Genomic DNA, 14359 nt, shown 5'->3' on the forward strand with positions numbered 1-14359 from the left:
GTTGGGCTGTTACCGATATTCTGGTGCAGTGCAAACCTACGAAGGAGAGTTCCTGACCGTGACTCGGGTGAGCCGGGTCCACATGGGTGCTTACCTCTGCATCGCAAACAACAACGTGCCCTCGCCCGTCAGCCGCCGGATAATGCTGCACGTTCACTGTAAGTGGGAACCATGTTTTAAGTCGCATGGTTAGTCCTGGCTGTTTGGTGCACGTCCGAGATGGTGGCGCGGTGACTCGTTCAATTTTGTATCTGGCTGTAATTACAGAGTAATGCATTCTTTAGCTTGTACTTAGAATACACCAGTCAAGGAATAACTGAAATCACTACTGGAAACAAATTTTGTTTCTAACGGCATAGCAGGCCGTGGATGTTGGTTGTTGGCATACAGAGTTTAGCGTCCCAAAGCGACTAAGACTATGAGAGACGCCGCAGTGGACAGCTCCGGAAATTTCGATCCCATTTGTTCGTTAATGTGCACCGGCATCGCACAGAACACAGGCGCCTTGATATTCACTCCCTTCGAAAAGCGGCCATCGCGGCCGGAATTCATTCCCGCGTCCTTGGATTCAGTGCCCCAGATCCCTAACCACTGAGCTACTGCAGCCGGTATCCCGTCGAGACGGGAAGAGAGAGAGACCGGAATTCCAACCACCCGTGGTTCTTCGCGCATTAAACGCCACTGCACAGTGCACGAGCGCCTTCTCATTATGCCTCGATCTAAACGCGGCCACCACTGCGCAGATTCGTGCCGCCACCTTGTTAGACCATCTGGGCTTCTTTTCACATGCTCTAATATCGCACAGCAAACGGGCGCCTTGCTTTTCACATCCATCAAAAAGTGGCCGCCGCGGCCGGGATCTGAAAACGCATCATTGAGCTCAGAGGCCGAGCGCCCTAACCCCTGCACCAGTGCGGCGGGGTCAACAATAGCCCCTGTACCACAGCGATGGGTTTACAACGCACCACATGGGCTATAGGTACGCGAAAACTTTTGCATACTGATCCGTATAAAGATTGCTTTTCGCAGGTTTTGCTCCCACCCCCTCTTCACTGTAAGAATTTTTCTTTTTCTATCTCCCCCTCGAGGTAGGGGAGAGGTGAAATGAGACGCACAGAAATATATAGGAACGATGGGGTAACGTCACAACACACCATAGCTTATATGGAACACTGTAATGGAGAGCTCCGCATTAATAATTTTATACATGTGTTTCTGACAGCCTATGTTCTACATGTGCCCCCTTCGACAAGGTAACCATGCAACAGGGTGTAAGCAGAAAGTGTTAGGGGCTAGTTTATTAACCATGCAGTGGAACACTTACGGCATCCCTCAATTTGGGATCTTGGTAAATAAAGAGGAACTAGTCACTATCATTCGAGCACATTTAGTTTTTAGCAGCGATATTCGAGTATTGTTGGAAAAAATGCTTTGAAACACTGAATTCAATATCTAACATCTGCTCAATATGGTTGAAAAATCAGGAAAAGCTAAATTGTCAAGCATTGTTTTCATTATTTTTCCGGAACAATGTATGATGTTTGCTACTAAAATTAAACAAATCTAGAAGGTGTCAGCACCGCACAAATAAAAATGACGTGCACGGAAATGCATGATGTTAGATTATGCAGCAAAAGATTGTGTAAATATTCGTGCAAAATGAGCTAAAAACTAAAATCCATTAATTGAGAGATGACCGGCAGATAAAAAAAAACGTGCTGATAAGTAAAACCCAATTTATTCGGAGTTCTGAAGACGGGAAGGAAAGCCAGTCAAATGACTACTCTTAATTCCATCGTGTAAGAAGCCTCTTCGCAGAATGAAAAAAACTAAACAAAACTGTGGTGTCCAGCGTCGTCTGCAATAAAATTTTCTGTTTCATAGACAGAGTGACGTCTCAGGACAGGTGGCATTGTTTTGGCAGGTTCTCTTGTCGCATGGCGCGGCCAAGCGTGGTGTCGGGCTGGACGGCAGCTGTGCTTGGTTGTGTACAGGCTCGCTACGCTGCTCTACATAGGAGGCTGGAAGCCGGAATCAACACTACCTGTATTTTTTCCGTACTGCAAAATTCTCCAAAGCGGAGAGGGCGACGACGGAGGTTTACACGCTGCTTAAGATAGAATATCGGCGGTTGCACTTGCTCAGAGTTTGGGACAAGCAGGAATTTCATGCTATCGCATTCTCAACACCTAGGTATATAATGTAATTAGGTCTCCTCTAAACGTTTTACTGGCTACAGTGCACCTTGGAAATGAAGATGTTTTTCCGCAATTGCTTGTAGAGCCTCAGCGGAACTCCTTTGAGACAATTAGACGCTGCAAGAAATTCGACAAGAATGAATTCACGTGTATCATAGTTGACCTGAGAAAGGTGGCCTAACTCCCGCTGGAAGAGTTCTCAATGCCAGAGGATCAGAGGACGAGTCGTGATGTGTATGGACACCACACATGACAAAGTAAAAAGTACTGCGGAAGTATAAAGCGATAAACTATGCGCGCTAAGCATTGTGATGCTTCGAAGCGGGCTGTCGACCATATTGTTTCCATCGAAGTGAACAGGATAAAGCCTAATTGCAATATAAGGAAAGCAAATAGTGGCGCCTTTCTATTCTTTTTCTAACACTCCAAACTCGATTTTTGGATATTTGTGCTTTTTGCTTGGTCGCATTATTGAAAGTCAGCGGTAATTTTCGATATTGATATTATTGCCTAATGACAATTTTCTGCTCAATGTAAATCGAATAGCAAGTACACTCGATTTGTATTCTGAATTTCGAATACCCGCCCATGTATGAATAATTTGTAGGGGTGTCTCAACTGCACTAGAAAGTTCAGAAACAAACACCACTGCTCGGTTACGTTTGACAAAGGCGCGGCACGCATACGAATAAAGAGTGTCCAGGCCTGCATCGACCACAGATTTATGAAATATGATGTGCAGGTATGTTCAGCGGAATTCGTTTCTCGTTGACAAAGCTGTGGATCTCGTGAAAACAGAGCGCGCGCAAAAGCGCATCGATCCGCTATGTTTTGCGCACTCTTTTCGAGGCCTTGATAAAACGCAGCGCGAAACTATAGTAAGATTAGGCTAGTCATTGCAAATTAAGGATAATTTTACGCTGTACCAACGAAAGATACCTGCATCGACCACAGATTTATGAAATATGATGTGCGGGTATGTTCAGCGGAATTCGTTTCTCGTTGACAAAGCTGTGGATCTCGTGAAAACAGAGCGCGCGCAAAAGCGCATCGATCCGCTATGTTTTGCGCACCCTTTTCGAGGCCTTGATAAAACGCAGCGCGAAACTATAGTAAGATTAGGCTAGGCATTGCAAATTAAGGATAATTTTACGCTGTACCAACGAAAGATACCTGTTTTTCCGACGTAGTCAGATCTTCAGGTTCTGCTTCTGTTGCGTTCGATTGGCTTTGAAGTTTTTACTTTCTCTCGATGGTTATGCGTTCTTTCTTTGTTGTAGGGAGGGAAGGGGGAAAGGGGTGGGGGTGTAGCGTTGCCCATGCCAACAGGTGGCGTCGCTATGGAAACTTTACAAGCTGTAGGTATGAAATGGAATACTATCTTGATCGTGCACTGGCGACCGAATAAACGCGTTGCATTATGAGAACAGGTATTAAGGGAACGGGTGCGCAGTCTTTGGCGGCGTCGTGTGTCATAGCATGGTAAAGGTTTTGCGAGTCCGAACGGTGCAACTCTTTGTTGTTGCTAGAGTTGTGTCTTCAATGATGCCATATTATGCTCGCATTGCACAGCATTAGCGCCAGTGTTGAGCGCCAGTGTTGAGAGCCAGTTTTGTGGGAGATCTGTTTGACTCCAGTGGTTGGTCTCTGAGTTCATTGCACAGCGTAGTACACCATAATTTTGCTGTTTTGCACCATTACAATATCCACATGCCTTTTACAGGAATGAATGCAATCTGTAAGTTAGGATAACAGGCGACAACGTAGCTATATGTCCCAATTAAAAGCCCTGGCGGTTACCCGCTGGCCAGTAAGGACATCAACTAAATGTGCCCGGACATAAGGACCATATTAGTCTAGGATGTGCCGTTATTGGCCATGTTCTCGAGGTTTGATTAGGATGCGCGCCAGTCTGGCTGGGAAGTGAGAGAATTATACGTTATAGCGTCTCAGTATTGATGTTTTCTGCCCTTCATGTATTATTTGTCAGGACTAGTAAAATGCTCTCTTGTACAATACCATCTGGTGCCAAAAATGAGCGATGCAGAAAATATAAACGGAGGGCCACAGCTGCTTTCTGGGTGGACATTCTTGCCATTGCAAAACAGTATTTCTCCCGAAGAAATCGAGGGATCAGCTGAGGTAGCCTGGGAGTAGATTTTGTGACAAACTGCAATTAAGAGTGGTAACAAGTGAATAAAAACTACCTGTACATATGGAGGAAAATACAAGGTGTGCAAGGTAATTTTAGACAAGGGTTAAAAATGATACTTTTGAGGTAGGGCAGAGAAACCACTCGTATACAGCTGCCAGCCATCTGGCGCACCACAGGGAATTTTCTTATTGGCAATTGACTAATTATTAATTACAATAATTTTTCTAATCTGCTGACTATTGCCTTCATAAAAGAAATGTGATGTGTAAAGCTGGAGAGCACCTTCTGAAACCTCTATTACATATATTTCCAACAAAGGAAACCTCACGTGCATTGTTTTCCAAGCTTTAAAGAAAATACGCGAAATACAGAAATATCACGTGACTGGCGCATTCGTGCGCCACGATTGTGCTGCTCCCAACCTGGGTTTCAGTGAACGAAATATGCTGCGGCCTTGACCCCACAACCCGTGTAAATGGCAGGCCGATATATCTGCGGGCGGTGATTTCTCCGTCCGCTTAAGGCAGTCGGCGCACGTGACTGTGCATGTCGCAGCGAACTCACCGCTCTGGCTGCAACCATCGCCAACGTATCAGCCTACCGCTAGGAGTTAGAAGTTAATAAAAACAGCGTGAAAACGAAGACGAGACCACACAACATAGGACTGGGCTGTGGAGTCACGGCCACAGGGCTACAGCTAATTTTGTCTTCTCAGACCCCGATTGAGAGCACCATAATCGTGGCGCACGAATGCGTTAGTTACGTGTTATTTTTTTGTATTTTTTTTTTGTATCGCGAGCATTCTTTAGAGCTTGGAAAATACAGGTAAGGCTTTCTTTACCGGAAATAAATGGAATGGGGTTTCAGAAGGTGCTCTCCAACTTTGCAAATAACATGTATTGTCTAAAAGCAATGCTTAGTAAATTAGAAAAAGTATCTTAATTACTATTAAGTTAATGGCAAAATAAAAAATTGCCTGTGGTGCACCAGATGACGGGCAGATGTATACAAGTGGTTTCTCTGGCCTATCTCAAATGTTTTATTTTTGGCTAAAATTAGCTTGGACGCCCGGTATATTCCGCAAGGCATCTTTAAACCAAGCAATAGTGGCTTGGTCAAAATGTGGCGTGCAGTGTCATTCAAAATCCATAACTACAGCGCAAAGGACAGGACAGAGATGAAGGACACCACGCGCCATACAGTGGTGTCCCTCGTTCATCTCTGTCCTGTCGTTCACGCTGTAGTTATGGATAATCGAAAACACCAACTTGCCCAACGATTGCTTTTGTCATTCAAAAGTTCACTGAAGAGGCTAGCGGTTTTGTGACTATAAACTTCTTTGACAGTGGTTACCGTACAAAGCATTAAAGAGGAAAAGCTCCGCTAAGCATCTAGCGACTTTCGGTGCTTGCTATGGAACACAGGAGAGCACCACAGAGCCTCGAGACTGCTGCGCTCAATATCCTGCCAACATCTGACAGGAAATATATGCCGTCATAAATGCTCGTATGCCATACGCACTGTTGCCGCACAACAGGTCAGCAGTTAGTTATTTAACGGGAACTACGCATGAAAGATCACGTGGATGGGAACATCGCAGTTCCTCCGGTCATCTGGATCCCGCTCCAGCTCGTGGGTGCGCCGCAGCGGGCCAACGTGACGCTGGACTGCCACAGCGAGGCCTATCCTCCGGCCGTCAACTACTGGGCCAAGGACAGCCACAAGATCTTCCTGGACAACGACAAATACACGCTGAGCGTGCGCAAGGGCGGATACAAGGCCCACATGCAGCTGACCGTCAGGCAGCTGCGCGAGCGAGACTTCGGCACCTACCGCTGCCTTTCAGAAAATCTGCTCGGTTCCACCGAGGGCTCCGTCAAGCTCTACGGTGTGTTGGTCCTTACCCCATCTGTCACCTTGTTACAGCTGCTATTTGTTGCCGTTTCGAATCATGCATTCCCCTTCTGAATGCAGTTCCGCAGACAATGGGAAGTGGTGAGACTCACTCTGTAGAACAATTGTATGTCAGTGCGTAATTAAAATGGCTGACAGCTGAAAAAAGTCGGAAAGCAAGTGATGAAGTGTTAATTTTTGATTTATCATGTTCATGCCGCTTGCTGGACAATAAATATTCTTTTTTTCTCTCTCTTTCGGAAAAATTTAAAAAGCCCTAGCTTTTCCTGGAACATTTTGTGTTGTTGTTGTTTCACGCTACAGCTTTAGCCGCAATTGAAACTTCACTATGTCTGTTGGAGGCCGGTGCTCCGGGAAACAGAGCTATGTAGCCGAGTAACATGCAGATGAAGACCAGGTACGAATTAGTCTATTCATATCGATGCAGAGGACCGGATTAACAGGATAAATATGGGAAGCGCGTTTGTCAGGCAGTGGCTGCAGTCAATGTAATCATGATGTTGAACTATAAAGGTCCCGTGCCACTACCGTAAAGCAAAGACCCGTCAAAGCACCACCACAAAGTCATGCCGAGCGTTCTCCGCAATTCAGAAACAAGCGGTATGTGTTGACAATTAGCGGCGAATATTTTATTCTTGAATTTTATATTTATATTATATTTTATTATATTTTAATCTTGAATTTTTGGCATAGCGACTTAGCCCAGAGAGATTATGCTTAAACACGATTGTTATCATGGCTGACTCTCCCTCCGCGCAGCAAAAGTTTATCCATAAAGTGATTCCTTCGCACATTTTGACCTCAGGAAAAAGCAATAAAGACTACCAAAGTTGAGAACAAATTACAGTGGGCAAAGCCTGCGATCCCCAATACCCATGCTTTTGAGGAAAAATAAGGATCTTGTTGCCGTTATTGAGCATGCATGACTTGGTGTATTTAAACGTACACTGATCGAGATGTGGAACTAAGTGCTTTAATTAAAACTGTCATCGATGTCAAAAATTGTTTAGCTTTTCGAGTGCCTGTTACTATTGTATTTTTCCATTATTAATTTGTGTCATTGAGTAGAGAAAACAATTTCATCTGTACCGCGCCGTTTCCCCTGTCTACAAATTGTATGGGGCTCTGAACCTGGTCAGGTGCAAGTACGCACCTTTTGTTCGGGGTCCTTTAGTTTCTGTGTAAGGAAACTAAGAATAAACTTCAAACAACAACTATTTCTATTAGCCAATAGGTTCTACTTAAAATAGGAAATTCACTGGGTGAATTTCCGTACTCAGCGCCACAGCACACGGGATGGCTGCATTTAAAACGCGAAGCGTTTGTGCTGATTTCCTGTGTTTAGCACTAAGTAAGACAGGGGAATAAACAACAAATATGAAACAGCGTGAACTAGCCGAACCAAGTAAAGGTAGTAGGAGCGCTTTGTAAGAAGACTGCAATTTTTTATCGCAGCTGCCTAATTAGCTAGGTAAAATTAATTGGTACCGCCTGCACGAAATCAGGTAGTACGACATCCATAGCTTTCAATTTGAGAACTGAGTGCTAAAGGAAGTAACAGAACTTTGACTGAAAAATGCCATGCCATTAATTACTCACAATGAAAGGAAGTGCAAGCTGCAACTGAAGACGAAATTCAGTACGTTATCTTCGAGTAAATCCTCGCGTGGTGATAGTTGGTTCATTACTTTCGAAAATAAATAAGCGCTACGGAGGGGAATATCACTCGCCTGGATCTCCCTGCGCAGAACACTTCATTATATTTTTTAATTTTTATGCATCACAATCGAGGATCCACTACAATGAGTCAGTACAGTACTGCGTTTTAGATCTGTATGGGGCACATTGCAATTCTGAGTTTTCATTCTGAGGAATCGTTCTTCGATTACCCTAAACCCCGAACGCGTGTGAAAATCTCAGTACACGAGCAGTTCGCCATTCACCTTCGCTGAACTTCGGCGACCAAGGCCGAAATCGAAACAGCCCTAGTGTAGCGTACCACTCCTTCTTAGACCTCGTCACGAAATGAACTCCACACATGTGAATGCCGCACTACAACGCTCCATCAGCGCTCTACACGATGCTTAGCTAAGGACTTCTTTATGAACTCTTTCTCTCACTCTTTACGCAGAGCTGTCCCCGCATTCCCGGCAGCAACAAAGCTTGGATTCACACCAAGCTGACAGGCACCCGTATGGCCGCAGTTCCTACCACGGTGAGCCACTTCTCATTTTAACGCGCCACGCACGATCGCACGGCCGTCCTGACTCCCTACCTCCCCCCCCCCCCCTACACACACACACACACACACACACACTGTCCTTGCTTAATTTCACCTAACATGCACCTGAATCACAACACAAGTGTATGTGGACCTGAAATATTTCTTGCAGCCATCCATTGCTGCCAACGCACTTCATAGCTATTCTGCGCGTCCATGAATTTGCATTTCGTCTAACACGCCTGCTGTTTACGGTCAGGCGGATTCGCGTATGATCAGAAAGGTCACCAGCAGGCGGTCTGCTCGGGTCATGCCACACTGCGTGTGCGTTTTTGAAGCCATTCGACCTCAAAGCAGCCTTGAACGTGTCTTGATTACCGCTTGGTCCGCCATTTAGCGGTACATTAAACTGTAAACTCGTGCCATTAAGCAGTGTGCTTTAGCTCTGTTAAGCGCCATCGCCACTCGTCGGCCACAAAAAGCGATCAGCTTTGTTCACTCCTATTCTTTTCAGTTGCTTCGCGTCTCTCCTGTATAAACACTCATTTGCTACACGGAGCTTCGTGGCTGTTCACGTGGCCCAGTGTTCCTTTTGTAACACGTGGCCCCGTTCGCCGCTGCTTATACCCTCCCCCCCCCCCTCTCTCTCTCTTCCTGTGTGGCGGCGAGGGTGCTCTCCGGTTGCCGAAACGCCGGCTCGCTATAAGCGGATCACGGTGCGTGCATCCCAAGCCGAAACACGCAGAGTCACGTTCTCTTCACTCTCTAGCGGCGTCAGCGGCATCAGTCAGTCGCTGCTATCTGTACGTCGCGCAACGTTCCTATGGGCCCACACGCTGCCTCCGCAACCTCCCGATAACTTAATTGCTCTCTTCATTTCTCCGACCGCAAAGCTTCTTTCATGGCAGTCAAGAACTGTTAGTGGAGTGTTTCTTGAAGTAATACGTGTGAAAAATTAAAAAAAAAAGTTGTCTGTAATTGTACATACGTGCCCTGCTTGAAATCTTTGCCTCGATCTATCGGAAAGGTGAAACAGCTGATGAGCTGCGTTCAAATTTTGCATTATGAAGTAACGTAATCGTCGACAATTTTTTTCATTCAGCTTATAACACTTGTCGATATGGGGTCGCTGCTTGTTTTTCACCCGAGCTCTTGAGCCCTGCTCTGAACTGCATACACAGACTGCTTTTCCCGCAGATCATTTTTCACCTTCTCTTCGTGGTACATTCGCCTTCTCCCCTTCGATGTTCATCCCGCACACCTTTCTCTAGGCATACTCTTCAACCCTAATGATGAGATCCACACTAAAACAGGAAAAAGAGACTTTGATATGTGTAACTTCGCTCCAAAGGTACTGACCTGTCACCGCGTTTCTCAAATAACCGGATTCGGTGTGACATTCTATTCGTTTTCTTTCTCAGCCTACAAGACAAAAGAGAATATAAAGCAGTCGCTTTTAATGTTCATTCAGCTGGCAGAAATGCTTATTGTACTTTAAATTCATCCCCCCTCCCCCCCCCCCTCCTTGTTCTCTACCTAAGACTACAGAAATCCGAGTTCAAGTCTGCAACGCCTTATAAAGCATGTCTGAGTAGATTCGCAAAGAATAGTAATTTCCAACGTGTTATTCCATTTCGATGTGCTTCCCAGGTTGTTTAGCTTAATGGGCTTATTCATGGACTTATTCAAAGACTTATTCTTTATTGTTCTATGATCAGGTATAAAGCAAAACAACTTTCGGGGTCATCCTTCACTAAAAGATACATATGGGATCAAGACATGTTTTAAACACGGCGCATTCTTGAGAATTTCAGGCAATGTTAGTGAATACTGTGTATAATGTGTACATATATTTCAGATGGGAAATATTTTTCATCCGAAGACGGCTTTTCCGAAGACGAGGAATCTCAAGACGGTATACCACGGCAAGGTAAGATTACTGGTAGATATTCTTGCCGTCATTAGCACCCACATGCATACGCGAGGTGTCTAAGAGTCCGGAGTCAAATTTCTAGAAAAGACCGATGTCGAGGAGCGAAACCAACCAAAAGTTGTCAAAACAGTAGCGCGGTCTAGTCCGCAGAATTTCTCGCGTTCTCTGCAAGGTGATTATAGTAAGTAAAACCCAATCAGCTGTCTGCCAGCAATCTACTTATGGTCATTACATCACTTACTACACACTTAATGTAAAACCACCTAACGTTGGCCTCTTCAGCAAACAAGGCACCTGTACAGTTTCAGAAACGTAGAATTCGTACATTGACATGACCAATGTCGTTGTGCTTGTGCAACATGTTCACAAGCACGTAAATAGCTTCGTAAATAGCTTCGTAAATATTGCCTTAAGGAATAAAGTGTCAATTCAGAAGCTTTAGACTAACTTGAGAAACAGCTGGTGGAATTATCTGCATGAAGGTATTCATCAGGTAGAATGATTTTCAAATATTTAAAATAGCACGTGAAATATATGTCAGTGCGTTTCAACTGATTCGCCCCCATCGCGAGTAGAGCTAAGGAGAAAAGGAGATTATTCAGGGCATGTACTAGGACGCTGATGCAGCGCTGCTGCCACGTAGTAGGCATTGTTTTTTGCGCGCTTACGTTTAAGGCTGGAAAGAAGAAAAAAAATATGTGCATAGTACCTTGAGCGCAAATATTTCAGATAAATCTTTTCCACGCATACCTTTATTTTCGGAGCAAGCGCAATTTGAACAGGAAGTTGTCTATGAACGAAATTTTTCGCGTACCCTAAGACAACCTGTATATACATCGACAGATCCACCCGTCGGGACCATTGTTGATTTCTGTTAATTATTTTCAAGAGCAAACTCCACTGTTATTTTTCTATGGCAGTCTTGATTCTTCGTTGCCAGTGGAGGACGAACTTTAAAATACTTATTTGGTATGGATTGATAGATTAGACTATTCCTGTCTAAATTATAATAGTAGCTTCCACGTGCAGTTGCCTCCCAGGAAAGAGTGATATCCAAGTAAGCTGGACTTTGTGGAACCATCTACAGCTACCGCATTCATAGTGTATTTCCTGCGACAATATTGAAAAAAAATAATCAATTGTTTTGTAATGATGCATGAAACTCGACTAATTAGCGAACAGGAAAGTGCCGAAGAGACGCCCCTCGCAACTATCAATATCATTCAATTGGTTTTAGTCGCCTAACGGATGCTTCTTCTTTTTAAAAATCATCATTACCTCTGGCTGAGGCACCCAATATGTTGTTTGATGGAAACTTAGGGCATGCGGATACTAGCAGTACATTCCGAGATAGCAGTCCATACCGAGAAAAATCAGTTCAGTTCAGTTCAGTTCAGTCATTCAGTCGTGTCCGACTCTTCGTGACCCGGACCATATCAGCCTCCATATAAATAACTTTTTAACCGCTTTGACGCTTTTAAGCATTAAAATGTATACTGAAGATATGATTATATATTATTACGTAGTACGAAAAAGCCCTTCACAGTTTAGTGTAGAACGTACCGTTCTGTAAACTGCATTAGTCGTCTTCCTGCTTCCAGCTACTCCTCGTAACAAGCCGAGTTCATTTTCGGCCAACGAAAGCAAGAGACTGCGTGACGCATATATAGTCTAATTGAAACTGGCTATACAGCTTGATGTATAGCTTTTAAAACAAGCGTATTTAGCACCCGCATTTTATAAGAAAAGCACAATTGCTAAGATGGCCTGATACGATGAACTGCACGACTGTAATGCGCTTTTAATATGATGCTTTGTCATTTGGTGCTTTTCAATTAGACGCTCTTCCATATGAGCTACTTCCTTGTTTATCATTCCATTGCTTATGAACTGAGCTGATTATTCTTTTTTAGGCTCATTCTATGGCTCGCTAATGAGTTTTCATGCTTTTATGGCTTCTACAAAGTGCCTCCCAGTCGCGTCGCTTTGGATAAACCGATGTCTCACCCTAACTTTCGGCGCCGCTTTCACTATCTTCGTACGCGGCGATCGCTTAGGGGCGTGGCACGCCTTCTTTTTCTTGAGTCAGTCACACTAGACTTTCCTAGAGTTACTGTATAAGCCCCTTACGGGACCATTTAACCTTTCGTTGTACAGGTCTTCCCTCTCGAATTGGGGCCGCGCGCACGCTACTTACCTTTCGCGGCAGACAATTTCATATATTGAAGTACTTTTTTTTTTTTTCAGAAGGAAGGTGTTGCTCACTGGAGAGGATTTATGGCCGCTGTGTGTGTTCACATGCGTTTCCTGTTGCAGACGCGAGCCTCGGAGTTTCGATCTGCGCTGGTGCCAGTGCGACGATTGTGGCCGCATTCGTTCCAATGGTGCTCCTTTGTGCGAACTGAAACCGGTGAAGAACTTCGTGCGCTCTCATTGCGCGAGACGGCCGGACAACCGTGCGCTACGTCGTCAGTGCGGGGACGCTACACAGGACGCTGGGTGTCGACATCGTTTGTTTTAGAGTTTATTAAAAAAAAAAGGTCAAGTGTTCATCTTCCTTCTTGCTGTGAACGCAGGATGGGTTGCTGCGTGAGGCGGTTTGCCTGGCGACAGAACATTTGACTTCCCAGATTTTCATTGCTTCTCTAAAGCCAAAGGTTAAATGTACTACATTCTGAGCAACAGCTTGAAACACAGGAGCGAGCGAGCGAGTGAGTGAGTGAGTGAGTGAGTGAGTGAGTGAGTGAGTGAGTGAGTGAGTGAGTGAGTGAGTGAGTGAGTGAGTGAGTGAGTGAGTGAGTGAGTGAGTGAGTGAGTGAGTGAGTGAGTGAGTGAGTGAGTGAGTGATGTGTGAGTGAGTGAGTGAGTGAGTGAGTGAGTGAGTGAGTGAGTGAGTGAGTGAGTGAGTGAGTGAGTGAGTGAGTGAGTGCAATACGACGACCGTCGTGAAGTCCAAGCTGAATGTTTCGAGGGATGGCTGGAATAGAATGTTTCGAGGGATAGGCAAATGGGTAAAATTCTGTTCTGCCTCAGTATCCATGGTTTCTAGCTGTTGCCAAACAGGCGGGTGACCTGTCGTTAGCAGTAGGCATCGTAGAGTGAAAGGAGGGGCAGGAAAACAGTCGAGCCATATAGAGTCCATGGTTAGCTGTGCCGACGAGGATAGTTCGAGGGAGACTTTATAGAGAGTGCTGAGGGCAGACAAAAGTATGCAGGTGTGTTGTTCAGGGAAATATAAAAAACTGAGTAGGAAATCTCATTCAAAGCCAGTGTATGGGATACAAGTATAGCTCGGGGCGTACTGTGGCCAGCATGGAGTTTCATTACCCGGTCCAAGTCAGTCACCTGATGGCGCCTTTTGTACAACTTGTTTTACCTTGGAAATAACAAGTTTTGTGTATAAATGGATTCCGAGCTCATTACAAGAGGATACCCATGGAGTGGTGTGATTATTCAGCGCAGTGTGTAATGTAGTGTGCATGTGTTCGTGTTTAAAGCGCTAATAGCGAGTTTCTGAGAGTAAAAGGAGTTCAAGCGTTTCCGCCACTTCCTCAATATTAGAGGAGATGGAGGCGATGAATTCAGTCGCGGCGTAGAGTGTCGTCCACCTCCCAGGGCTGCCATGAATGCACTAGAGGACGATGTCAGCATAGACGGTGCAACCTAAACCTGATATAGCATCGAGATGCGTGTCCAAGCGAGCCATGCCGAGGTTGAAGAGTATGGGAAACAACACAGCACCCCACAGTGAGCCCAGCGTGAGCCATATGGTGGTAGAGATGGTATCGTGTAGTCTGAACTTAGCTGCTCGGCACTGGAGAAAGATGCAAAGGTAGGTGCACATTTTTTATCCGCAATGGGTTTCTTGAGCAGAACTAAGTATGTGATCATGGTTGACATGCCAAAAGCTTCAGAACAATTGCAGTCAGCAGATCGAA

At 45.0% G+C, this 14359-nt stretch overlaps 1 protein-coding gene across 1 annotated transcript in view; it reads left to right on the plus strand.

The window, feature by feature from the left end:
• Nucleotides 1-14359, plus strand: part of LOC146197635 (lachesin-like) — a 152638-nt gene that overhangs the window by 122889 nt on the left and 15390 nt on the right. Inside the window, exons 5-9 of the mRNA XM_084597214.1 lie at nucleotides 30-158; nucleotides 5954-6241; nucleotides 8399-8482; nucleotides 10347-10418; nucleotides 12738-12815. Coding sequence (XP_084453340.1) covers nucleotides 30-158; nucleotides 5954-6241; nucleotides 8399-8482; nucleotides 10347-10418; nucleotides 12738-12815 — 651 coding nt within the window. The remainder of the gene's footprint in view (nucleotides 1-29; nucleotides 159-5953; nucleotides 6242-8398; nucleotides 8483-10346; nucleotides 10419-12737; nucleotides 12816-14359) is intronic.

This window comes from Amblyomma maculatum, chromosome 3 (genome assembly GCF_055883805.1).
Source record: "Amblyomma maculatum isolate TAMU_Amacu chromosome 3, ASM5588380v1, whole genome shotgun sequence".
NCBI lineage: Eukaryota > Metazoa > Arthropoda > Arachnida > Ixodida > Ixodidae > Amblyomma > Amblyomma maculatum.